General features: G+C 40.8%; 1 protein-coding gene across 1 annotated transcript in view; it reads left to right on the top strand.

Moving 5' to 3' along the window:
• Positions 1 to 26,858, top strand: part of LOC149770838 (uncharacterized) — an 87,816-nt gene that overhangs the window by 43,835 nt on the left and 17,123 nt on the right. The window contains exon 6 of the mRNA XM_089949056.1: positions 19,103 to 19,324. Within this exon, the coding sequence (XP_089805182.1) occupies positions 19,103 to 19,324 (222 nt within the window). The remainder of the gene's footprint in view (positions 1 to 19,102; positions 19,325 to 26,858) is intronic.

Genomic DNA, 26,858 nt, shown 5'->3' with positions numbered 1-26,858 from the left:
TGTCGATACGACAATCGACAAAGCCTCTGTCAGGTTCAGGTTGCTGCTGCTGCTGCTGCTGTTGCTGCTGCTGTTGTTGTTGCTGTTGCTGCTGTCTCTGAAGTCTGTACTTCTCTGTCCATTCTTCTTTCTCCCTTTTCACTTCTTCTCTGAAGAGCTTTTCTATCAGGTCTTCAGTGACTTTTAACATTCTCACATTCTCTATCTCTTCTGGCATCGGTGTCAGACTGTGTCTGACCCTATGCAAATTCACGTAGGCTTCGTTTAGCTTAGCTAGTTTGGAGCACATCTTCGTAGGAGGATGAGTCGACAATGGATGGTTAGACTGGAAACTACCCCGGTTCTTAAAGACAAAGCGCGGACGTGAAGGAAAACATCCCTCTACGGTTTTCGAGCCGCAACGTTCAATGAGTGTCGTGAGAGGGATAGTAAGAAATCAAAGAGCATGAATCAACATTCTTATAGCCAAACAAAAGACAAAGGCATTGTTTTTCAAAACACAACATTTTTTTATTCAAAATCACTTAACACTAACCATCAACTCTAACATTTTTAATAATAATTCAACAATATAACATCAAACATTTTTTTTCAAGTGACAAACATTTTTTTCAATTAACACTCTACTTTAAACAGGGTTGACAACGTTGTGAATGAAATTGTGGTTTCCACTGTTGGAAGTCATTAGGCCATTGATGGACACTACGTTTCCTAGCTTGAGACAAAAGATAAGCATAATGTTCACAAAACCATTTATCTACTTCCACATCGTTTCTTGAAGAAGAACGAGGATCGAAATGAGTCACTAAATGTTCTAAGGAATAGCCCAGGCTGCGATGATGCAGAAAATACACACAATATTGTCCACACACCAAGGAATCCGTGCCTTGTAATTTCACATTATTGAATCGGGTGGTCTGAGCATTTCTTCTCATAAAGTCAATGATACCGTCTTCCAAAGGGGGCAATCCGTACGAATCGAAATATTCCACACATACTTCTTGAGGAAAGTAGACAGCTACCCAGTGGGTTCCTGGGAGATGACTGTCGTCCGTGTTGATCACATAAGCTAGATGGTCTTGAGGTTTGCGATGAGGGAGTTCATCTTTAGCACAAACGACAGGATTCCAAGAAGCCGTGTACGAACTGTGGTTCAAACGGTAATAAAGTTCCCAGGTATCCATGTTTTTTTTTTGTTTCTTCTTCACAGGTAATAATAAGACATCAATTCGATCCTGACCTTTTGCTTGAAAATGTCTGACAAATAACCGTTTCTTCGTTTCGTCTCCTCACTATGATTCAGGAGAGCTTCGATACGTTGGATCTCTTGGGTAGTTAATGGTGGACAAGAATGTTCATGCAAGTCTTTATACCACTGATGCAACGCGACTTAGTCCGAGATGAGACTCCAAGCTTCGTCCAGATACTCGTCCAATTTTTCTTCTTGACTCAGCATCACGCATTTATCGTGTTGAATTTGACTGGGATGATCGTTTTGACATCCATAACACTCTTTTTTGATCAATTCCGTCATTTTTTTCACCAAGTGTTTGGCAAAACAGGAGACTCAATGCGCTTCTTGTTCTGGCCATCTCGACTTCATCATTACAACTTCTTCGTCTTTGTCGTGGGATTCTCCTTCCACGGTCTCCTCACATTCCATCTCCAAAGTTTCTCCACTAGGTAAAGAGGGATAAAGTCTTCCATGGCTTCTAATAGTCTAGAATGACTTCTCTCAAACTGTTGATTTCTATGGTATTATCGAATTCGGCATACAGGAGGACGTTCACCGTCTCTGTTAGATTTGTAGTAAACTGAATTTCCACACGAATCTGGCCAGATTTTATAGGGTGGAAATATCCTTCGTCGCTGCCTTGGCCTGGAGTGAAATCGAAAGCCCACAAAGCATAGCCTCCTGCGTAATCTTCGTACGTAATCCCGTGACTGGTGTTGGGTCCTAACTGACCGGTGGCTTCGTACAAGGACAAGTACGATCTCAAGTAATTCTTCTTGTCAAAGTTAGGTTCGAAAGGTCGGGTACACAAGGTCTTGCCATCGCGATTGACTTCGATCTTGGACACGTCAAAGTGTTTAAAGTGGAAAGGATTTTTAGCCAAAGCTCCGTTGAAGGCTGCATTCTCGACGATACCAATGATCAAACGTTTGGTTAACTGTCCTTGGAAGAGATGATCTTCGATCATGGATCGCAGCCCCGTAGGAATGGTGAAGGTTTTCACTTCCACGCGTCGTATGGGATACTTGGCGGTCGTTCTGCTCAACGTCTGACTGATGTCGTTACCCACTTTAGGTAACACTTCCACGCGTCGTACGTAGAGCCTGGCTTCCTCGATGACAGTTTTGCAAGCACTAGTACCTATCAAATGGAAAGCGGTACTACTACGATTCAGTCTCAGGCGGAGATTCACTCCGTTCAGCAAATACTTTTCTTGTAACCACATGTCCAAATGCAAACGATCCATCAGATCTAAACTATCTCCACTTTTGATTCTGTCTCTTCGTTCTACAAAACCCGCATTGTGTTCTTTGGTTGTATTAATTTCGAATTCTTCAAACTGGGCTGCATCGTCAGCTTCCCATTCCACACAGGCATTGAGATGAGTGTTCTTGGAGTCTATTCCGTACGTCAAGAGATTTTCCAGGTACGCTCGATCAGGGTAAGTATCCATGCTGCTACTGACTAGTTTGTTATTTAAGTACAAGTCCACTCCACTGAACAAGGAATGCATGAAATTGTTGACGGGAGCTATTACCTCATCACCATCTAGGGGCGTATTATCCTCATCGACAACTTTGACTTTCAGGTACAAGTAACTGCTATTCAGATCGATGTAATCTTCGGGCTGTCCTTTGATTTCAAACTCGATGGGAGCTGAGGCTGTCAAAGAGCAGACGGGGTGAAATTCCACCCACTGGGATTCTTGCATGGTCATCATGGTGGGTGGCATGGCAAACAGATCCAGTTCCGACTTGGAACAAGCGCAAGACTCTCGGTGCATCATTTTTTGTTCTTTCTCAATAATCGAAAACGTCTAGGTCTCGAACGGTTTTTCTTTTCTTTGCCTTTCTAGAAGTGTGAAGTCTGGTGAAAGGATGTTTTCTTCGTCGTCTCTTTCTACCTTGTCCTTGCTGAATGCCTGACTCGGTAGCGTGCAGGGCATTTATAGGTGTTTCTCGTCGGCCCAAAAGGTCTTTGCCCGTTTGCAGCAAGACAGTTTTGCCTGCCCTCAAGAAAGCTTCTTTGGGGTTTTCTTTGTCGATGATGACATTTTGGAGAAATTCTTTGCCTTGCGTCAGTGCCGCATCTTTCAAGGCGTGCAATCCGCGTGTCACCATCGGTTTCAACACCGGGGCCACCGAACGAAAGGCTGATTTTAACATATCTCCTAAGCCGTGTCCTCGCTGTCGAGCAACCCCTCGGTACACTGGACACATGACTTACGAATCGTGAGAGAACCGTTTTCGACAATGGAGTTTCACAGTGACTTTCCCTTTGGTGAATGGAACATTTTGTCCCAAATCTCCTTTTATAGCAATGTTGACCGTGTCCAAATACGACTTGCTGACAGGCAAATAGTGAGGATGTACAAATTCGCGTTGGACGTGGTAAGTGTTTCCACCTTCCTCGTCAGCGACCGTGGCAGAATCCACAGTAACGGTACAGAGGTGTGTCCCACCACGTTATACTCCTCCACATCGGAGTACACAAACATCAAATTCAGTCCTTGGTTCAGTTCTACCGGGACACGAAAAAACTTGCTAAAATAATCGTTGTCGTAAATAACTGCTGATTCGCCTTTTTGTTGTTCTACTTTTTTCCTCAGTTCCATGTCTCCGCCTAACATGTCAAACAATTCAGGACAAAATAAAATGGACACGATTTTACTTCCGTCAAATTTCATCAAGAAGCGACGAGCTGCTTTGTGGTATTCCATAGTGACACTTTTTATGACACTTTCCAAAGCTTTCAGAAACACGACATTAAACCTGGAGGCAATGGTGCTCACCAAATGTTGACCACTAAAATAATAGCCTGGGGGAATGAACAAGTGATAGGTGGTCCACTTTTGATTTTTTGTGCTAAGGGTTTTCTTGTCATATTTGCCATGGGTATCCAAGTACTGTTGCAATTGTTTGTCATGAACTTCCACATCAAAAAAGTTTTGATTGGGAAGGACATTGAGAACTTGGGTCGGGTGAATGATTTCTACTAAAGCCACTTCCCATTGGGCTTCGTGATCTAATGGGATGGCCTGAGGTAATTTGGCCGTGTAACAGCACAACGTGTTGTTGGGAAACACCTCCATGGAACTGTCACTAGGTAAGGTTAAGTAAAATTGGTTTTGGTGACTCATAATTCCAGAGTTCTGTGGCTGTCCGAGGGTTTACTGGACGTCAGAGGCGTGTCTCCGCCCAAAATAGGGTTGTTGTTGTTGGAGTGGTGACTGGCACTGGCACTGGACACAAGGTTCCCGTCTTTCCCGTTCGAGGTGAATTTCAGGGAGGGATTGGGAAGGAGGTAACCGATGCAACTGCTCAATAAAATGGTCCACAATTGTTTGTCTCCTTGTTGCAAACTCAAATTGGCGATGGCTGCCCCGATGACACAATACACCACGAAGATTTGGCAGAAAAAGACGATTTGCGTTTTAGGCACACGTTCTCCGCAGCACACCAACAAAGGTTGTTTTTGTAAATCTTGCAGAGAAGAAATAGGTGAAGGAGTGGTCGACGTAGCTGCGTCTGTGTGAAAGGGCATGATGGTCACTTCTTTTTATAGTCGATGACTTGCGAAGCGTCGATCCAAGAATCAAAACTGGGTGGATATCCTTTCCAACGTACTTTGACTTATTTGACACGTCGTTTGCCCACTTTACGGGTTCTGCGTTCGAGAATGCTTTCGATGTCGTACACGTCGTCTTCTTTTTTGGTGACACGTTGTAACTCGGGCAAATAAAACGTTCCTTTGAGCACTTCTCCGTTCATGTCTTCCAATTTATAGACGGCATGATGACGGCCATGCACTCGTCCAGTGACGCGAAACAGTTCGGTCGTCCAGTTAGGTAAGTAACCTTTGTCGAAAGTGCGTTTGGTTTTGGCAATGCGCACCCAATCTCCTACGGTCAACTCTCCACTTTTCTTGGGAACAGCCCTCGTCGGGGACGCACCAAACAGGTGCTCAAACACCAGCACTTCGTTCTCGGGAGTCACTTCTTGTGGGGCACGTCCAATGCTTCGATGGTAAGATTGGTTGTACGCTTGCACCAGTTGCGCTAAGATGTCGATGTACTTCAGAGTGTGGTGATGCGTAAAATATTTCCACATGCGTTCTTTCAAAGTGCGTTGAAAACGTTCCACGATGCTAGCTTTGGTTTCGGGATTCTCGGTGGTAAAAAAATGAATGTCACGTTTCTTTAATTCTTTTTGGAAAGCTTGGTTCAGAAATTCGGTACCTTTGTCCGTTTGCCATCGAAGAGGGTGACGACCGCTTTGTTTCAATACTCGTTGCAGGGCTCGCACTAATTCGTTGCTGGATTTGGAAGTCAAGGGCACGACCCAGGCAAATTTGGAAAAGACGTCGATGACACAAAATAAAAATTTGTAGCCGCGATTGTAGCTGGCCAAATGAGAGACATCGGCTAAATCGGCTTGCCATTGATGATCGATGCCTTCCACTCGGGTGCGACTTCTGGAAAACTTGCGTCGAATGGGTTTGTGTAAAGTGTAGGTAGCTTGTTCTTGTAACCATCGTTGCACTTGCGGTAAAGGGAGACTTTTCAGTCGGGTTTTGGCAGCACGATACAATTTTTGAACTCCTGCGTAACCTGCAGGATGGGAGGGATCGTAGTAAATGCTGGCTAACACTTTTTCCATTTGTTTGTTTGTTTGTGTGTTAATAAGGCACCCACTCTTGGAAGATGCTACTCCTTTTCTCTTGGGGTACTTTCTTGGATTGCAATGCTTTGCGTGTGCGACCGGCAATAGGTGTCGAGGAGGATGTCGGAACAGGGGATATTTTTCTTGTTTCACTTCTGTCTTCACTTTCTTTTTTTCTTGTGATGAAGAAGGGGTGGTCATCATCTTTTTAACCCATCCAATTCTGGAGGTAGGTGGTGTTCTTAACTTGCATACTTTTTCTGGTGGAGTTTGAAACCCTTCCCCTTTTTCTTCTCCTTTTTCTGTCTTGGTCACTGGTAGTGGTGGTGGTAGTGGTACTGGTAATGGTGCTGGACTTTTCATCAAGGTCTTAAAATCTTTCAGAGTAGGTAGATCTGTTTCGTCTAAAGCTTTCTGGTGAAAGAGTTGCAGTCGTTGCAAGAGTTGACCGTACTTTTGCGATTTTTCTGTTTCGGACAAATCTTGGCGATCCATCAAGGACTACAATTCGTGTGTAACTGGGACATCTCGCTCAAATGGGGATTGGGAGGTAAATGCGGGGTGCGTTGTTCTTGCCAACGATGGTATTCCATTCATCGTTTGTAAGGCACTAAAGCTAGTTTTCGTTCTTCCATGGGATTGTCAGGGGTCGATTCTGAGAACTTGGGACTTCCGAGGGCCTTTTTATCTTGCTCCCACCATTCCTCCCAACATGGTTCCCAAGACTCCTTTCAGTAAGGGGCCTAACAAGAGGGGTAAAATACCTCCACGTTGGACCAACATCTTCTTCTTTTGACGAAGGGGAATTTTCTTTTGAACCATTTGGCGAAGAACGTGACGATGTTTGCCTAAGCATTGTTTCTGGTGTTTGGACAAAGGGATCGTGCCTTTCAAGACGTTCAAACAACATTCGCACACAGTATCAATGACCCCTTTGGAGGCCGATTGAATAAGTTTTTTTCGTAGGGGTGGAGAAGCTTTGGACATGTTTGACTAAACGAGGAGGCAGTCCTTTCCATTTCTTTTCTTGGGGTTGTTTAGAAGAGTGATGTTTTCTGGAGGGTGACATCTTCAGGAGCACCAAAACACTGATACCCTACTTGGTCACACACCTTTTTTATACTGGAACACGTCGCCACTGATTGTCTTTACGTCGTATCAACTTGAGGACAGGCATGACACGTCGTGCAGGGGTACGCAACGGACTAAATCGAGCCAGTTCTTGCTTGGACAAATGCAGTAAACTTTGTAACATGCCCGATCTTTCTTGGACTTTGATTTTGGGAGAAGGTACATTGTGAGCAGCAGCCACTGTCACTAAATTGGAGAGTCCTGCCACTGGAGAAGTTCTTGGGGTCATCAACGGAGAAGTTCTTTGTATGATCAACGTCTCCAAGTACTCTTCAGTTCTTGGTGTCATCAACGGGGAAGTGGATGAAAGTGAGGCTGCCGGAGACGCAGTCACCGCCGTGGCAGGTCGTGGTTTGCGAGTGTAAGGTTGCGTCCTGGCCGAAGTGCCTCTCTTGCGACTAGTCTTTTGTGGACTTTTCTTTTTCTGGCGACTTTTTCTCTGTTTCTTTTTCTGGGGGCTTCTTTTCTTTTTTCGGGGTGGTGTCTGGTAAGAGGAGGGTCTTTTTCTTCATGGAGCTTCGTTTGACTTTTTTCTTGGGGAGAACTTTTGAGGCATTAGGATCCCATCTTAAGAGAGAGGGAATGATGACCCCTCCTAGAGTACCGCTCCCTCCAGGTTTCAAAATGATTTGTTTTTTGGTTTGAGTGTCGATGCTGAGATCGGCCAGTTGGGTCAAAGCGACTTTGTTTCGATCAAAAAAGCTTTTGGTTTGATGAGGAATCTGAATGATTCCTTGGAATAATTGACGTGCCGTCACCGTGAACCATCGTAAGACTTCTTTGAGACTAGCTTCTAAGACACGAGCTCGTGTTTGTGGATTTTTTCTCGACTGATGCCATACAAGGCACGAATCAATTTGACGGGGAGATGTGATTGAAGGAACGTCATGTTCACACTGTGTGAGACAGACGAAAAGGGTCTGAGGTTTTTATAGATTTTTTTGTGGAGTGAAGTTAAGTCGAGGACGGAGACGTGTACAGGACAGGCCCTCCGGCCTGGCACCAGTGGTGAAACAAGTGGGTACGAAATCGCAAATCATCGGGAGTCGTAGGTTTCAAATCGACGAGTAAATAGGCGTGTGGAGTTTGAGTGGCATCGTTGTACGCCTGAGTCAGCCAAGGCGTTCCTAACTGTTTGGCTAAGACTTGCACTTGCGATTTATCTCGAGGGCTTTTAAACAAGACCACGTAATGCGCATTGAGACTGATGGTGCGATGGGCTTTACTTTGTTGAAACAAATTTTGGGTAATGTAAACGACACTGGCATTACGGTGATGCCCTTTGCGCGTGAACCACAGTTTAATTTCTTCTTCATCTTCTCCTAACATGTCGTCGAAAATGACCAAATGGGTTTGACGGGAGTCAGAGAAGATGCCGTCGTCTTCTTTAGGAATGCCTTCCACAAACACGATGGAATCGCCTTGACTTTCTCGCAAGAGGCTGTACGCCGATTGCCACTCTTTGTAACACCACACGATCCGCTGAGGTGGTCGATCAATCAAATGATGTTTATGTTCTATCAAACGTTTGACGAATTCGGTTTAGCCTGAACCGCTAGGTCCAGCAATGAGCATGTTAAAGGGATGGCGAAGATACAAAGCCTCCCAAGTGGCACGATCTAAGTGTTCGTCGATGACTTTGACAGTGGAGGAAGAGGGAGCAGAGACAGCAGAAGTAGCCATAGTGTCAGGAATGTCACTTGTGACACGAAAAGAAACAAGACAAGAGTTTATATAATTTTTTTCAGAACACGTTTATTGAATGTTTTAAACATGAATACGAAAGACAAAAATACATAAAAGCCAAAGGCTTAAGTACAACGATAAAAGGCACATGAAAATCATTAACGTGGAATAAACACAAGTGTCTGTACAACATGTTTTGGGTAAAGTTCTGACCAGTTCTATAGGGGGTAAGGTCACACAAGTGTCCTCCCGAAAGGGTTTTTCAGGCCTGTCCACGACAGTCCTGTCCTGGGTGACGGGTTCTTCTGGCACCATCACTAACACAGGTTGAAAAGTAACTTTTTTCTTTGGACGTTGAAAGGAAGGATCACAACTCTCGAGCATACTGGGCCATTTCTTGGGTCCAAGCCTCAAAATCCCATTTTTCCAGGTACGGACATCTGTCCAATGGCGGTGTAAGTCAAAAGCGACACACACATCGTCATACACGTCTTGGGTAGCTAAAAGTTGACGAATCTTTTTTTCCCGTAGAGGTCGAGAAGTATCCAGATGAAAACGTAAGGCTTTGAGCAAAAGGAGTCTCTCGTGAACATTTAAAGGCACCACTTTCATGTTGAATGGGGTGGTAAATACTGTTCGTAAAGAGTCCACAACGAATCGGCTGGTAAACGAAATCCCAGAAAACAAGTCACTAAGACACACACCACTTGTCGACCCAAATTGAATGGATACAGTTCTTGTAATAATTGATGGCAATGATCCACGGTTTGAATATGGTCATTGAGTTCCTTCCACGGAATCTGTTCAATCACTTGTGACATAAACCGTGGCATGGATTCTGGTTTTTATACTCTCTTTCTTTCGGAAGCAATACACATACATTCTACCAAGACATCTTCATTCTCCAGTAGGAAATCTAGAATACTGTAACCTACAGTTCAAACTTCGATTAGAAGTTTTCTCTTCCACTAAGCAGATTCCACGTAAAATATGTTGGTAATCCTTTGACCCGTCTTCCTCAATGCGTTGCTCTAGGTGAATCTCGAAGTAACCAAAATGATGAACATTTCGTTCATTCACTAACTCACTAACAAGGTCTGACCACTGAAACAATTTCTGACGAATCAGTTCTTTTATACCATTCAGGTACCAGTGATTAAACATCTGGTGACGTAACGGATGCAATTGTTCTTTACGTTTCACTTGTATTTTCACCAGCTCTCGGTAAATGCGTTCTCTCAACTCCACAGGCAAGCCCAAAATGTTCTCTTGTAAAGTATCCATAAGTATATACGCTGTTTTTGGAATCACTGGGTGGTGGCCAATAGCCTCGTTTACCTATGTGACTGATGAAATATCCACTCATAATCAGTCTTCTTATACTTTGGAATAGAGCATAATTTAAAAACGGATGAATAACTTTGCGTTTGCATTTCACTTGTATTTTGATCAGTTCTCGGTAAATTCTTTCTCTTAACTCCACAGGCAAGCCACGAATGTTCTCTAGCAAAGAATCCATGAATAGGTCAGTTCGTACAATTCACAATCTTCTCCTAGAGCAAAAGTAATCCACATAGTGAGTAATTTCTAACCACTGCCATTCAGGGTAGCGTCCAAGAATGTCACTGAACTCTTTTGATGTAAACGGTCTAGAGTAATACAATACGATGAATGCACCCTTGACCCAAAGAAATCTAACACACTGGTTGACTTTCTTCACTTTCCTCTTATGAACTTCTCGACACAAAAGTTCTACAGTGACCCATTGAGATTTCACTCTGGCAAGTCCCTGCCACACTTCCTTGTAAATCTTCTTTTGTAGTTCTTTAGGTAATGATTCAATATCGTTTTTGAAATGCAGTTTAAATACTGGTCTCGGTGATGTCCAACATTTGACTCCTAGCCAAACTGGTTTCTTCTTCGTCAACGACATGGTAAGTTCCTTTAATGTCTCGGTCCCACTAAGGGTAAGTAATGACAATTCGGTGACCAACGAGCATGTTCTACGTAGACCGAATCTTGCGGTTCCCAGTGGTGAAGTGACACACCGCAACTGAAGCACTTGACTTTATCCCCTTCGCCCAAGTAGAACAATCCGGCTCTGGCTAATTCTTCGGGGGTCGGTCCTCCCAGATACTTAGGCCATTTTCCTTTGAACGATTGAAGACGATTTTCAAAGTCGCAGTATTCCGACAAACGCACAGGAAACGAATATTCGTCTTTCACAGGTTCGTTTCGATGAGGGTTGGGTGACATGGACAGGAGTTTGCTCAGAGCTGGATGACATCCGTAGGGGGGTAGACGTGAAGGTGAACATCCCCCTTTAAAACGAAACCCAGTAAAATGTCCAAGAGGACGAGCGGCATCGCTTTCGCATCTCTCAGGTTTGACACTCACAGCATCACTTTCCATGATAGGGGTAGTGAGAACAAAGTTCCCATGATGCTTTACGGCATCGCTAAGGTCACAACTTACAGCATCGTACCCATCGCAAGGCTCACAATCGTACTCGTCTGCAAACTCCGTTACGCAATTACAATGGTAACCACATGGACAATCGCAGTTTCCTTCCGGACATTTTCCGTCGCAATGCCTGGGTCTTATCCATCCAATACTAGTCACACTAGAGGAAGATACAACTTTTTTACAATCCCCAAACTGGAACGATGTCTCTTTCAAAGTATTCATCTTGTTCGCTTGGTCTTGGTAGTCACAATGAACTATCGATCTTGCCCAGAGTTCCTTTTTATATACAGACCATACGGTAAAGTGAAATGATTGGGAAGTGGCACTCGCTTCTGGTACACGATTTGATAGACTTTTTCGAAGGGTCGAGTGACGATATGGTGAGTGGGTAAACGTACAATCTTGTTCGGTTGATAGGTGGTCACTTTAAAGTGTTCATCCTCTCCGGATTGCAAGGCTTCTTTCAGAACCCCAAAGTTGACCACACGACTGGTAATATAATTCAGAGTCAATCCTTTCACTTTGCACGTCCTGTGCACTTCTCCTTGTGGGTCCCGGTATTCGTAGCCGTAATTTTTGGGACCGCCACTGACGAAACTTAGAATCTTGTCGTCGGGATGCTCGTCTGTCCAGGCTCCTAAACGGTCTCCTTCGATGTCAGGGTGATGTTGACTCGGGTGATGGATGTAAATGCAACTGTCCGTGTCAAAGTACAGGGCGCGTTCTTCTAACAGTTCTAAAGCTTCGTACAATTTTAAGCGAGCATGAGCTGTCACGTAAGCCGCAATGATGACATTTCCAAAAGGATCGTCTTGTACAAAGTCCAGATCTTCTTCGTAATTGACCAAGATCAAATCCTCGCGAACGACGTCCACGTGTTTCATGAATTTGGTTTTGTCGTGAATCATCTGGAAGAAGCGGGAAGGTTCGGTCAAATACTCCGTCTTGGGTAAACACGGTCGTTGTGCCATTTTACCCCACAAGCAATTTAACATCACTTTGGCAAACGATCGCCTGCCTTCGTTTTTCTCGATGTGGTCTAAAGAGATGCCTCCTTGTTCATAGTATTTCTCTTTGAATTTTATTTGGTCTTCTTGAGTGTGACACCAGCACGGATAGCCACTGGCTTCTTGCTTGAGTTTCAAAAAGGTATCCACGTAGAACGCGAAAATGCCTTTCTGCGTGGGGTCACCCTTGTGGTATTGTTGTGTCTTGGGAAAGTGGCAAATTTCGTACACTTCTAACAGTTGGTATCCCATGTCCAGAGCTTTGAACAATTCCACGCTGACCCAGGTTCCCGTCAAGGCCCGTTCTTCCTGGGTGTGCTGACAAAGCTGATCTTGGTTACACGTTTCGGCACAAGTACGGCACAAAGGAAACATCAGTTTGCCTTGGCAATGGTGAGGTAAGACGGGATGGTACAAGTCCGTGGGCGGCAAAACTTTACACTTGATCAGACCTTCGTATTCTGGAATGTTTTTCAGGTCGATGTGTTCCGTGAACAATTGTGGGTGCCCTACAGGAAAGCGACAATATTTGCACACGTAGGGATACAGCGAACACACGTCCAAGTATTTCATTTCTTCTCCTTTCTCTTCGTCGGCTTGGTACAGCAAACAGGTGGCATTGGTCCTTCCTCCGTACAAACTATCCCTCGGGTTCAGCGGGTCCATGAACTGGTAACTTTCCTCGAGGCTTTTAAACTCGGGATCGGTTTTCAAACGGTGATCGTATTCGTGTTCCCACATTTCCACCACTTGGTATCCTTCCTGTTTTAACTTTAGGCGTCGCTGACAAGTGGCCTGGTACAAGTCTTCCATGGTTCGTTGTAAAAACTGATTTTTAGTGCCACAGTCAGGATAACAGACGGGACATCCGTGAAATAAGCAACCGTTAAACTCGTACACGATCTTGGGGTTTTCTATGTCCCAGCCATCGACCGAATACGTTCCAATGGTCTTTTCGCCCCCTCCGTTGCGGACATCCTGAATCCACTTGTCTTCCTTGTCGTGCAAGTAATGTAACCAGCGTAGGGCTTTGACCGAGTATTGACGTTTGACATAGTTGGTCGTTTGAGGACTGATGACAGCTACGGTGTTTTCAGGCATGAATAGTTGGCGGTACACTAAGGAACACGCTTTGGCAATGGTGCAAGCTTCCTTCAAAGGATCGACCCCTCCGTGCTCCATGAACAGTTCTCGAAATTTTCCACAGCAACGTCGTAAAATGTCCACGTCAGAACGACAATACTTTAGCATTTCTTCCTGAAAGTCGAAAGGGTCGGAGGCGTGAGCCTGGTACCAAGCGTAGAAAGCTTCTCGTTGTTCGGTACGCATGTTGTCAGGGTTGTAATAATGAGCCTCAGGCAAATGGGGTAGAATGGCGTGTTGATTGGCTTCCGTATTGAAAAAGTGTGGAAAGTACCCTTTAGCCATTTCTGTCATTCCAAACGTTTTAGGCATTCGGCTGAAAGGCATGGCCAAGTAACTCATCGAATCTTTAAACTGTACTTGTCCCACTTGCATGAACATGATTTTGGCTCCGTTCAAAGTGACTTTAGGACGCTCGGTGCCTTGTTCCGTATAGTATCTGAGAAGAAACTGTCCATCGTATCCGGAGAAATTGTGAGCCATCACCGTGGCATGACGATGACAATCTCCGTAACGTTCGATGTCCTCTTGGTTCCACTTCTTGTCGTTGGGGTCTAAGACCTATCGGGCGAAATCGGCTAGCGTGTTCGGTCCCCGAAAGATTTTTTCACGTCCTCCAGGAATTTTGCTGCAGTGAGGGCAATGACTGAAGATAGGTTCTTGAATGCACTTCTCGCACGCTCGATGAGCCACGCAGAAATTAGGAATGTGAATACCGGTCTCTTACATGCATTCGAAATCAAAAATGATGAAATTGCCTTTCTTTTTGTGACCGTCCTCTTTCTCTGGTGGGGGCTGGTATCTTTGCACGTAGCATTGGTGTTCCAAGTCCACGATGTGGTGACACATGTGACATTTTTTCTTTCCTGAACATACGTGTGTCTTGGCACTGTTGGTACATATGCCTTGTCCACACGTAGGGCACAATCTCAGGAGTTGACAAGCACATTTCTGCTGTGAACCTTGCGTCTTCAGATGTTGCTGGTAACAGGTAGGGCTGACAAACGTGCGCAGACAAGCAGGACAATGTACTCTTTCTTGTCCTTCGCTCAGACAGTGTGGAGAGGCCAAACATCCTGAGCATTTCAATCCGCAATGTTTGTGTTGCTCTCGATTATTATAACCATGGTCACATTTCTCACAGTAATAACCGTATCCCAGGAATGCAGTGATACTGGTAATGGTATCGAAATGGTCATCGTGATAATAGACATGAATGTATTTTCCGGCCTTAAAGTCTTTCCCTCGAAACAACAGAGGTCCGCGCACTTCTTGAGGGTGCACTTTCAAGGTGTAGAATGGAGCTAGGACATCTTGCAATTTTTGCATCTCTGGAATGCCACAGGGTGTGTCTTTGGACAGTCCGGCTTGTTGCAACAGGAGTTCTGCTTCGTTTCGTTGTTTGGCTCGGTCCGATTGTCGAATAGTTTGCCAGGATCTTTTCCATTCTGTCGTGTCGTTCTTGTTGGCATAGGTTCGTCCCACAACAATGGCTCGGGCTAAACACATCTGGTCTTGAGAATTGTGAATTTGGACGAGACTCTTTTGGTGCTGCGAAGGTCGTTCACCAATAACACCTTATTGCGTTGTCCGGTCCCTTGAGGAGGAGAGACGTGAGTCATGTCCAGTGTGGCTTTTCCATCGGTGATGTCAAACTGGTCATTAGATTGTTGCACGTGTTGAATCTTGTCCATGACTTTGGAAGCAGTCAATTCTGCGGGTCTGCTAAACTCGATCCAAACAGGGGATGTCAAACCGTCGTTTTGTATGGAAAGTCTCAAGCGATCGTCTTCTTTGGGTTGACATTGTCGCTTGAGTGCGGTGAGCAAAGAATCCCACACCCCAGTGATGAACCCTTCTGCTTTCTCTAACGGTACTTCAGCCTTGAAATCTTTAAACTTCAGAGTATTTGTAAGCCGTGGTTCTAAATTTTCTAGAGGAGCGCTTTTCCGTCTCTCGAATGGAATAGTACTTTTCAGGGTTGACTAAGGGGGGTGAACTTTGTTTAGAGGGTTTGGATTCTGGTTCACTCATGTCCTCTTGAAAATCACTGACATGAATTTGTGCCAAGATTTCAGCCCTGGTACGAGGCGATTGATCACGTTTCTGCCTCTTACTTTCTTCTTCTTTCTTCTCGAATGAATAGGATCGTTTCATCTTGAGTGAAAAACGTCAAATGACTCAAGGTTAAACACCATGGGCTAATTTATAGTCATGGCAGACCAGCGTATATAAAAGGGTGTGTGTCTTGTCCTTTCACTATTCATTTCACTCTCTAACCGAGCACAACAATGGAAGAGACTAGCCAAATCGAACGTTTCATCAGAGCTTTGCGAGGGGTCATTAGAAGATTCTCTTCAGACCAGCCGACGGACTACTCTCCTTCCTTTCGAGATAAAAGTCAAGATACTTGCTATATCTGTCAGAAGAAACGGCATTGGTCTTCAGAGTGTCCAGACCATCAAAAAAGAAAATCAGGGGCTAGAAAAGACAAAAGTCAAGATACCTGTTATTATTGTCAAGAAACAGGACATTGGTCTCCAGATTGCAAAAAAGAAACAAGAGGAGTCAGAAGAAGAGAGGGATTCTTCAGAAGAAGAGAGGGATTCTTCAGAGGAAGAAAGCAGACAGGTGAAGAAAAAGAAACAGGAGAAGAAAAGAAGAAGGGAAGAAAGTGAGGAGGAAAAAGAGGAAAAGACTGTGACGGTGAAGAAATTGAAAAAACAGAGAGTAAACAATGAGATAGAAGAAGTATATGAACTTTTTAAAGTGTTCTGTTGTGAATTGTGAATTGGATTGTAACTATTGAGAAAAGAATAAATTAATTATATAAGGTAAGTGTGTTTGAGTTTTGATTTTAAAATAAGAAGCTACACTCACGTACTCATATACAAGTACTATAGGTGTAAAATGGTTTTTTTTTTTGAGTTATTGGCAATTGAAAGTGTATCTCTTTTCGAGAGACGTGGGTGGCCCTGAAAAGGGCCTTTTTTGGTGTAGGGGTGAGTTTAAGCAATCAACTTTAACTGCCTTAAGCCTTTGCCACGGCCAAGGCCTACTTCTGGACTGCGTACTGTTGATGATGATGATTTGTTTGAAATCACTTCGGGTGGTACGGTAGGCTTAATCACAGGGTTGACGTGTTTAGCTCGGGAAGGTCGTATTCTCTTCGGTCGTAATAAAGAAGTCTGATACATTTGTTTCAGACTTCTTAACTCCGCTAAAATGTCCAACAGTACCGTGACCGTTTGATTTTCACCCTCTTGTTTCTTTGCTGCTACTTCTTCTTGTTGTTTTTTTCTTACCTCTTCTTCTTGCTGATGTTGCTGTTGTTCCGCTTCCTTTTGTCGTTGCATAAATTTCTTTAATTCTTCTTTCTGTCTCTGTCTAAAATTCTCCACGTGTGGTAATGAAGAAGGAGACGAAGGTTCCGGAACAAATTCTTGCGAGGTAAGAAAATCCACAAAATCCCAATTTACCTCTTCTGAAAGTAAATCCGGGTTCCCTTGGGCGGTCTCCACTGCTGGTGCACCCCAGTTAATCGTTTTCTGAGTTTCCGTCATGTTGAATCACTGTCGCATAGATTGACTGCACACAGGCGCTAGCGAATCTATATAGACCACGTGACGTCACAGACTGCTCTCTTCGGATTGGATACGGGCTGACTGAATTTTGTAACGCGTGTTTGGATTGGTCAATGAACTCAATCCATTTCGATCCTTCCGACCCCTATAAATAAGCGCAGTTCACTGCATTGATTCGCCTGTTCTCGGCGCCTCAAGATGTGGACCACAGTCGAATCATCCACCCTTGTGTCTTCAATGATATTTAGGACGGACATGCTAATGTATGTCCGATCCAAGTGGACAGTTGTCCACAAGTCAGACACCAGTCTGTGGATACGTAGGATCTACGTAGAAAGACATGGATGCCTCAAAAGAGTCCTGATTTACGGTCCTACAGTGAGACGCAGCCTAAGGACAAGAAGAAGACCAATGCGGTGCCCCTTATGTTAATGGATACATTAACATAAACCCAAAGGCCCTTTTCAGGGCCACTCATAGGTCTCGAAAAGAGATTGACTTTCCATTGCCTACCCCATTTGTTTATTTTTATTTTTTTTTTAAACAAAAAAAATCCCATGTTCAATTTCCCTTGAGGCTATACAGTCCCACCCTGTTGAATTCCTTTGACGCTATACAGTCCAATCATGTTCAATTTCCATTGTTCAATTCCCCTTGAGGCTAAACAGTCCCACGATTTTTCGTCCATGTTAAATTTCCATATTCCCATGTTCAATTCCCCTTGAGGCTAAACAGTCCCACGATTTTTCGTCCATGTTAAATTTCCCTTGAGGCTAAACAGTCACAGGATGGTTAATGTTAAATTTACATTGAGGCTAAACAGTCCCAGGGGGGTCTGTAATGCTCATTCCCATTGAGGCTGAATCGTCCCTATTCACTACTAGTGTAACCCAGTCTAATAGACACTGCATCATCTTTTTCATATTTCATCTTTTGCAGTTCGTTCTTGACAGTATTTGTTTTTCAGTTCCATAGCACTAGTTGAACATTCCAGAAACCTAAAGAATCGAATGTTCTGATTGAATTCCAGATCCTTCAATGTACTGGTCCGACAACCATCCTGTTGTATCAAAATGGCATTGTCCAGAACTCCTTCGCATTAAAAGTCACAAGAGTCTCGGAATAAATTTATAGTTCAATGTGCACGATGTAATTCTAATGAATAATCTAAACAAACAGCCCCTTTCATATTATATCAAGACATGACATGAAACACAATAGCAGACTGATTTTAACACAAAAACAAATGAAATAAGAATCCGAAATATGAAAGAATCAATTGCTCAGTTCTCTGTTTATTTAGAAAAAAAAACCAGACCTTAAACACATTGTTCTCCTACTGACTACATGACATTTCACAATGCCCAACATCGTACAGAACCTACATGACTGACACATCCAGTGTGAAATAACCTCAAAATTGTAACAGGTTTATGATAAATGGTATTATTAAGGAGTGTAAACACGTCTTTACTGATAACCCTATAATCAATATTCCAAAAGAGAAAAACAAAATAGATATAATGATCTAAATACAGTTACACAAAATATAGATATATATAACAAATATGCACATCAATAAATATACAAACATGCATCCATAAACATTTTAGTTGTACATATATCAATAATATAAAAGCAAGTAAGTGGTCACTCTTGTGACCAAATAATGAAATTCAATTTATCAGAAGTCCCTCAACATTCAGATTTGTATTTTTATTCCTGGGGATATTCCGACTTGATAGGTTTCATTGTATTGGGCAAACATTTATACATAACATCATAATCTGTCCATTTATTCCTAATATGTTGAAGCCTGAGATGGTGAATTTATTCCAGAGTTTGAGTTGTAGCATCTCCATAGATAGTAGAAGAATGAAACTTTCGGTATTTACTATGTCCTCGACCAAATTAAAATTCTGCAGACATAATCTACCATCTCCGTGAAAATTACTATGATGTCTAACAATTTTACCGTTGTCCTCTACATGATAAATGTAGGAATTCCATGCCTAATTACCGTTAAAATTCCATGTTCTGCTGTTTCCCAGATACAACATGAAAGTAATTCATGTGATTCATCAATGGTATCATGGAAAACATAATGACTAGCCACTAATTAATGTATTAGTCTTTGGCATAGTATATAGAAATGAGGGACCATTAGAACTATGAATTATTTTGTTTCAGCTGATGAAAAAGTTTGTCCAAAAGTGTCTTAAACAAGCAGATAAGAGTGGCTTCCAGTCCATGGCCTTTCCAGCCATTGGGACCGGAAAACTGGGATTTCCCGCTGATGAAGTTGGGAAGCTATTAGTGCAGTGTATTCAGAATTTCAGGAAGAATACACCTAAAACAACTCTGAAAGATATTGCCTTGGTGGTGTTCCCGTCAGATGCAAATAATATTAAGGTTGGTCATCAAAGTCATTTATGATGCAATAGTGGTTGCAGTTATGTTTTATATTTTACAGACTTACTAATCTATAATCCTTTTGTCTTATTACATGTGTATGTTTATACTTGTGAATATGATAAAGTTACACTAAACATATTATAGTAATTAATGTTATGCACTTTGATAATGGATACATTTGAAGTGTGTAGTGTTCATTTTTGCATGTGACTATTACGTTAAGCAATAATGTGAGTTTTGGGGCAATGATAACTCTAGAAATAGAAAGGTTGTATTCCGATAGAAATCTAGGATAAAATATTCCTGGATATACAAAATACTGAAATCACAATCCTGACACTAATTTAGGTTACAGCTGCATATGCAGAATGATATTCATGTAGGTGTAAACAAATGTTGTTCTAACACATGTTTGGTGGATATTGTCATCTTAGTTTGTATCAATTATTGAAAAGAAAAGCTCCATGAAAACATAATTATCGTGATAAATGACCAACAATATAATACAATATTCATTCTCTTGACACCATAAGAGCTATTAGGAATGTTTGTTGTAAAGGATATATCAAATTATTGCAGCCTGTATTTGAGTGAGGGGACACATACTTTATATGTCTGTCTGCCCATCCATGCACAAGCCTTTAATCAATATAGCTTCCACATTTTCAAGCCACGAGGCCGGTCAGATTATGGTATGGTCAAGTGTCCATTGTCATCTGTTTCTTCCGTTTTTGTGTCCCTCAGCAATTGTTTACTATCCCTATATGGAAGCCATATATTTTAATCTATTTTTACCCGCTTGAAATCCTGTTTTAAGATTTATATTAAGTATGATCAATGCTTATGAACGAGGTGACCTTCAATTTAATTAGTTGTGCTTATTACCACTAAAGATGCCATATTTATCTGAGTTTGATATAACCTAATGATATTTGTAAAGTTAAATAATGAAAAATATTTATGACTATCATTAAGGTGATCTTGCATCTGATTGGCTTTATAAGTACCGATTTAACAGTTTGTCATTCATATAGCTACAATGTATACATTTTATTGGCATGTCTAGCACTGGGACATCATGCTACAGACATGTAGCATCATGTCCCACCAAGTCACATTATCCTGACACTAGGACAACCAGTCCTAACACTGCCCCCATAATGGTGAGTGTCAGGCAAGGCACCTGCTATTACCATTTTTATGTCTTTGGTATGACTTGGTCGGTGTGCGATCCCCGACCTCCTGCTTTAGAGGCGGATGCTCTAACCACTTATGAAGGGATCTTACATATGAATAGCTTAGCTTCTTAGGATAAGATTTCTGACCTGATTTTGATCAGACTTGGTACAAAGGCTAATATGATCAAAATATCGAATACATATTTAGCTCCACTCGCTATAGCAAGAAGCGCTTATATAATGGCATGTGCTCTTTTATTTAACTGGAGCAGCAGTAGCTAAGTTGATATAGCTGGTCTTAAATGAAAAGCAGTACCGATCATACAGTCAATATTGCTGCCATGGCAGTCATGTCGAAAATCTTGTTTGTCTTTGTTTGGTAAATGTACATTGGTGTCAAATCTCTGCATTTGTGGCTACTCTTTACGAAAGTATGGTACTAATGACATAGGGATTTCACTGAATAATATTGCATTATGGCTAATAGGCCTAAAATGAAAATGGTATTGATCTAACAACCAATATGGCCATCACTGTAATGATCCAAAAAATCTTGTCTTTTATATTCCTTCTGATTTTAGGCTCATATTGTTCTTTTGGATTTACATAACTATCAACTATGGTTTCAGTACTCAGCAATTATAATGAATTAAAGGATAGATTAATGGACTTATTGTGTATCAATATCAGTCACAGCTTGTATTCAATTTCACTCATGATTGCTGGAAAACAGCTTTTTGAAATAGTTTTTTTCTTATTTTGACAATGATCAGATTTTGGCATTATTGTGATGTTATCACCACTGATCGACTTGGATACTGCTTCTCTTCCTGAATAGAGGGTCACCTTTTAATGGGACTTGCACTAGCTCACATTTTACAATGCCTAGTTGGTCTTAAATGTAAATCATATCCCTCAGAGATCCATTATGGCATTGTTGAACATTCTTTTTCTATTTATCCTGAATGGATGGCTGAAAGAACTTCAATAATTGCGTATTTATTATAACAGCTTCAAGGTCAAAGGTCATGACATAAAATTAATTGGCACTGCATTTTTATGTGTAATCATGTTAACTCAAAAAAAACAAACAACTATATATTTGTAACCACATTTATATTTTTGTGTTTCTCAATAAAATTAGGGATGATTTAAATAATCGGTGGTCAAAAAGAAGAAATGGACTTATCTTGGGTTCCTGGAAATTGTTCTTACGCAATAGAGCTTTGATCCCTTTGAAGAACTCTTTTGTTTCTTTATGTTGACAAGACCTTGAATAGATTCAATTTTCAGCGTCCTTTAACAATCTATGCATAATAAATGTCCTGTTATCTCCCATCTGCCTGAAATTGATTGCAGCATACACTTTAACAAGGATGGCAGGATTATGACCAAATATAGCTTTAATTTGACAAAGCCCTGAAGAAGTTCATTTTAACTCCATACCATCCTTTACAGGAGTACTGATATCAGATTGTTTTTTTCTTTCTCATTAGTTTCTGTAGCTTTTCCAAGGAATGTTCATTTTCAACCAAATTTGACATTTCTCTTGTTATTGATAAAACACTGAGTGTGTTTGATTTCCACAACAGCATTTAGAGGATTTATGGCCTTCATTTGTCTTCGAACTTGGTTTGTGCAGCATAACGTCAGTAAGGAGTTTTGGATTTCAACCAAAGTTAGTGCACATCTTTATTGATAAGACCATGAATTGAATTTTTAACAAGCATTTCATAATATTATGGATTTATGGCCCTGGCTGACTGTTCTCCTTAGTTCGTGTACACAGCATTACTTTACTAATAAATGTTGGATTTTGACAATTAAATTTGACTGGCACCTCAAGTTGCAAACCTGCACCAATGTCGATTTCAGAATATCAAAGAGTTACAGGATTCGATTTCTTTGTTTAATTTGTTTCCCAAATATTAAAACAAGACATTGCAAATAATGGACGACACAGTTTTGACTTAAATAGTCTATTATAGAAACCAAATCTGTACGACGAGCATTATTTTTGCTCTGTTACATTGAGAGCTTCCGTTTGCGTTGAAACGCCAATAATTCGACAGTGTTGGGGACCCATTGGGTACAATCAGGTTGAAAAGAATAAATCAATGACTGAAATTAATCGAATGGAATGGCTCAGTCCTGTGCATTTTTTTTATATCGCTGACACTTTCATTTATAAAATTTGTAGCGGGTACAAACAAATGGGAGGGTGTTCTAAACCTACATATATTCATAACCTTTTTACTAAATTAAAAATTACATAATTTATTTTGATTATTTCCTTGGTATAAAGTTGCATAAAACATGATTTTAAGTTTTTAAATAACTGACTAAAATATACGCGAGTAACGTATGAAGAATAAATGTGACTTACAAGTCAACATACAACTGTGTTTAGTTTGGTTGTAAACATAATACATTAACTGATAACATCATAAATTGTGTGTTATGAACTTTTTTAAAATGATGGCCAATGTGATTGATTACAAGGTCTAGATGCTTCTGAGATCTCTTATTGACCAAAAATATTGGTGTTTGTCCTGTTGTTCCTGGAAGTGAAATATTTCTTTTGCAATAGTTTTACCTTATTTCATGACAACACGCATTTTCGCACGCGCCCACACACATACTAATCAAAGCCTAAGCTTTTGAAATTCAAAATTGGGTTCAGTAATGTGGATTTTGTTTCTTCCTTGTTCAAAAGTTATCTATCGCTCTAGTTTTTATCGTGAAAATGCCTGTTTATAGATTTCGTAAGTCGCGTGCTTGTTCACGATGCAATGTTATCTCGTACTGAGGATCTTTGTGCACCGCAAATCGTCTCTATCCTTATAAAGGCGCTCGCATCAGAAAAGAAAAGAAAAACAATATTGAATATTGTCTGTATATTAAATTTTGTATACGTTCGGTCACAATAATTTATGTTATAAACTGCAGCTCAAAAATCTGTTTTTAGTTGAAGAGTCTTACACTCTACACATGAATCTATAGAGCTAGAAGAGTAAATAGTGCATGATGTGTGACTCGACAGTGTTTTAATTTCAGATATAGCGTTGAAAATTATTATTTGTTTTGTTGTTTTATTTAAAACTGCCAATTTGATGGGACTGGAGAAAAGAACCAAACATAGTTATAGGATTTATAGCTGAATAATATGGTAACACTTATCAGCAAAATGTAATTTAATTTTGTATCTCTCTGAATCGTGATCTAATCATGGACACTACCGTGACAAAATGTGATTTCAACTCTTGCATACCTAATTTGCAGGCCATGTATGGTCGAAGTGGTTTAGGCAAAACTCAAAATCAAGCTCATATTTAAAAGATTTAGATGTATTATGACTTTGATTAAAATAAAATTAGGTTAGCAAAACTGTATGGATCTTTTAAACTTTGATTACTCTGTCAGCCTGCTAAATGTATAATACGATGATTTTATCCACATATAATATTTGAGCTTTTTGTTTTATGCGTATTCGAGTGTCTTAATTAACAGGTTAGAAAAACACGGGGACTAGATTTCGTTGCTTCGCTGTAGTGTATATCTTATCAGAAAAGCAAGTCAGTTCGATATAAGTTTAATATGCAACATTACAAGCACGCTAAGTCAGACAAATAAAATAAAGCAAGCAAGTACTGGTATCCCACGAAATGTGTTTTTATCAAGCCCAGGTTGACATACATGCCATGGGACAAAGTAATTCTAGAGTTAAAATATATAAATGTTGTACTTGTACACCGAAATACATAATCTGTATCGCGTGATAGATAATAACGCACTGTAAAGATATGCTTGTAATCTTTCACCATCTTCGCTCACCAATGTTCCAATATATTAACTCTATCTTGACCTTGGCGGATCGAGCAGATATTGTAGTACTTTGTCCTAGTGACATCTATTGGATTTTATGAGTTGCCTCCCTTATAATGTAATACAAACAAAACAATACGTGTAAAAGCGGTGCATTGTATATCGGCCGGAAATAGTGGAGGCAATTTATACTTAGTTTAACATCGAAAGTGTGACAGTATACGAGAGAGAAGCCTAATATGGGGTTTTGATGTGAAAGGTATTTGTACAAACTTAGACCGGTGATGAAAAATCGTTTATTTATGAGTCCAATTAATGAGTACTACCCTTGTCTCAATCAAATGGGAACAGTATTCAAATATAAACAGCTTAAATACATTGGTTGTGGTGGCTGCCACCGCATCCGTTGAAATTCGCAGACCCGAAGATCTTTTACTCAAGACTGCTTCTGATTTCCTTTGATGAAGGGTGCGGTGATTTTGTTGAAGATTGTTGCTTTTCTGAGGAAGGGCACATAACTTTGCTGAAGTCTCTGCGAAAGGTCAACCTTTGAGTGCTAAACACATACCCGTTTGTTAATGTGACGACAACATTAAAATACGGCGACAAGCATCTAATTGTAAAGTGGAAACATCATGGGTCGGAACATATAGCTCGGCGACATAAATGATTAGAATACAAAGTAAACAAAGAATTTATTGAATATGTGGCCTAAGGCTTCGGTCAACAAATGAGCTCTTTTCTTGATGTCGACATAATCACTACAACGTTTGGTAGTAGCAATACATCATGGGCGGCTTGTCCACGTACGTGATGTCGAAATAGGTGGGTAGTACTGTATAGTGAAACACGGAACATAAAGTAAAACACAAAATAAGATAGGCATATGTTAACTGTATTAAACGTTATTAAATTGAGCAAACATTGAAACTATTTACTGACCAGGAAAATCAGTCCCACTGTCTGGCTGTTCCAGATCCATATACGACTGATAGAAAGCATGTGTATCATAATGTACAATGATAATTCTTTTTCCGCATATTTCAACCAAGTAGTGTTGCTTTGTATATTGATACAAATTATGTTGAAATCATTCATGCATAAAACGAATTCAGTAACTTTACCTACATCATTAGATATCACAACATACATCCTAAATGTTTACACATGACGTAGTTTAGCTCTGGATAAAGGGGCCCCGAGTGGCCGAGTGGTCTAAAGCGCTCTCCGTCACGGATCACTGCCATCTCACCTCTGTCTGCTTGGGTTCGAGTCTCGGGCTCGGCAAATGTTGATATGTGAGAAAGCTTGCCGGTAGCTTCTCGTGGGTCGGTGGTTCTTTCCTGGGTTTTCCCGGTTCCTCCTCCACCTTAATACTGGCCGCCACGTATAGCCTATTTTGTGCTGAAAAATGGCGTTAAACCCTATAGCAAGAAAGCTTTGCATAAAATCCCTATTATAAAAGATTCTTTGCATTTTTGTTTCACTAATTTAAATGCAAAACTAAGGAATGAATTGGTGATTGTTTAATCATGATACACTGACACTGTATATAAAGATTGATTTGTATCATATAAAATATATCATAGGTTTGTTATTCCCGATGTCAAGCTACAAATAGTTTGCATTGTCTGTTATTTTTCTGAGCTTTTTATGGGGCCCACATTATTGGAAACTAGATGTAGTAGTCACTTTTCAGTTGTAAAGCTATCATTATTTTCATCAATTTGTTAAGGTTTAACCTAGATGTTTTCTTTTGAATATTTTCCTAAATTCAACTTGATAAATTTTCATTATACTTGACGTAAATCACAATGAATATATTTTAAAACATTCCACCTTGCTTCTTTGACCTTGAGATCAAAGTCACAAAATACAAAACTTGCATTAAGTTTTGCTGATAGTTTTTATTATTGTTTACGTATATCTCCTAAACCCACTGATGGATTGTTTAATATTTGGAATGAATTATTAGGAAGTAATGACATTTCATTCTACAATAAGCTTACTCATCATTTGATATGGAGAACAAAGTTACAGTCATAGAAAATCTGTATTCGGGTTGTGTTTAAAATCTTTTAATTCTATATTTGATTGACAACTTAATATAATTCCATATGTGGGATACATCAGTATTAACCCATGGCAATATAACTGTGACAAGCGGGTCCCCTAAGATACTGTGGACATGGTCACAGTCATGGAAAATTTGTATTATGGCTTTAGTTTAGTTTTCTTGTCAAATTGAATTTTTACATTGTGGTCAAGGAAATTTTTTAACAGTAGTACTTTGATTATGGGCTCAGTACACACTGCCCTTCGTTTTTGAAATACTATTTTGTAGAACATGAATAATTACAGCTAAAGACAAAAATGGAAAGTGGTCATAACATTAGAGGTCTCTATATCAGTACAACTATTTGCAAACGTATGATAAGACTACAATATCCTCTGCATGAAAAATTAAAGAAATTGTTTTGAGATGATGGTGTAGAATACATTATTATAAGGATATTAAACTTTCAAGA

This window comes from Sinohyriopsis cumingii, unplaced genomic scaffold, assembly GCF_028554795.1.
Source record: "Sinohyriopsis cumingii isolate HCF-2022 unplaced genomic scaffold, ASM2855479v2 utg002262l, whole genome shotgun sequence".
Classification (NCBI taxonomy): Eukaryota; Metazoa; Mollusca; class Bivalvia; order Unionida; family Unionidae; genus Sinohyriopsis; species Sinohyriopsis cumingii.
The sequence above is the reverse complement of the archived record's forward strand: the minus strand, read 5'-3'. Positions and strand labels throughout refer to the sequence as shown.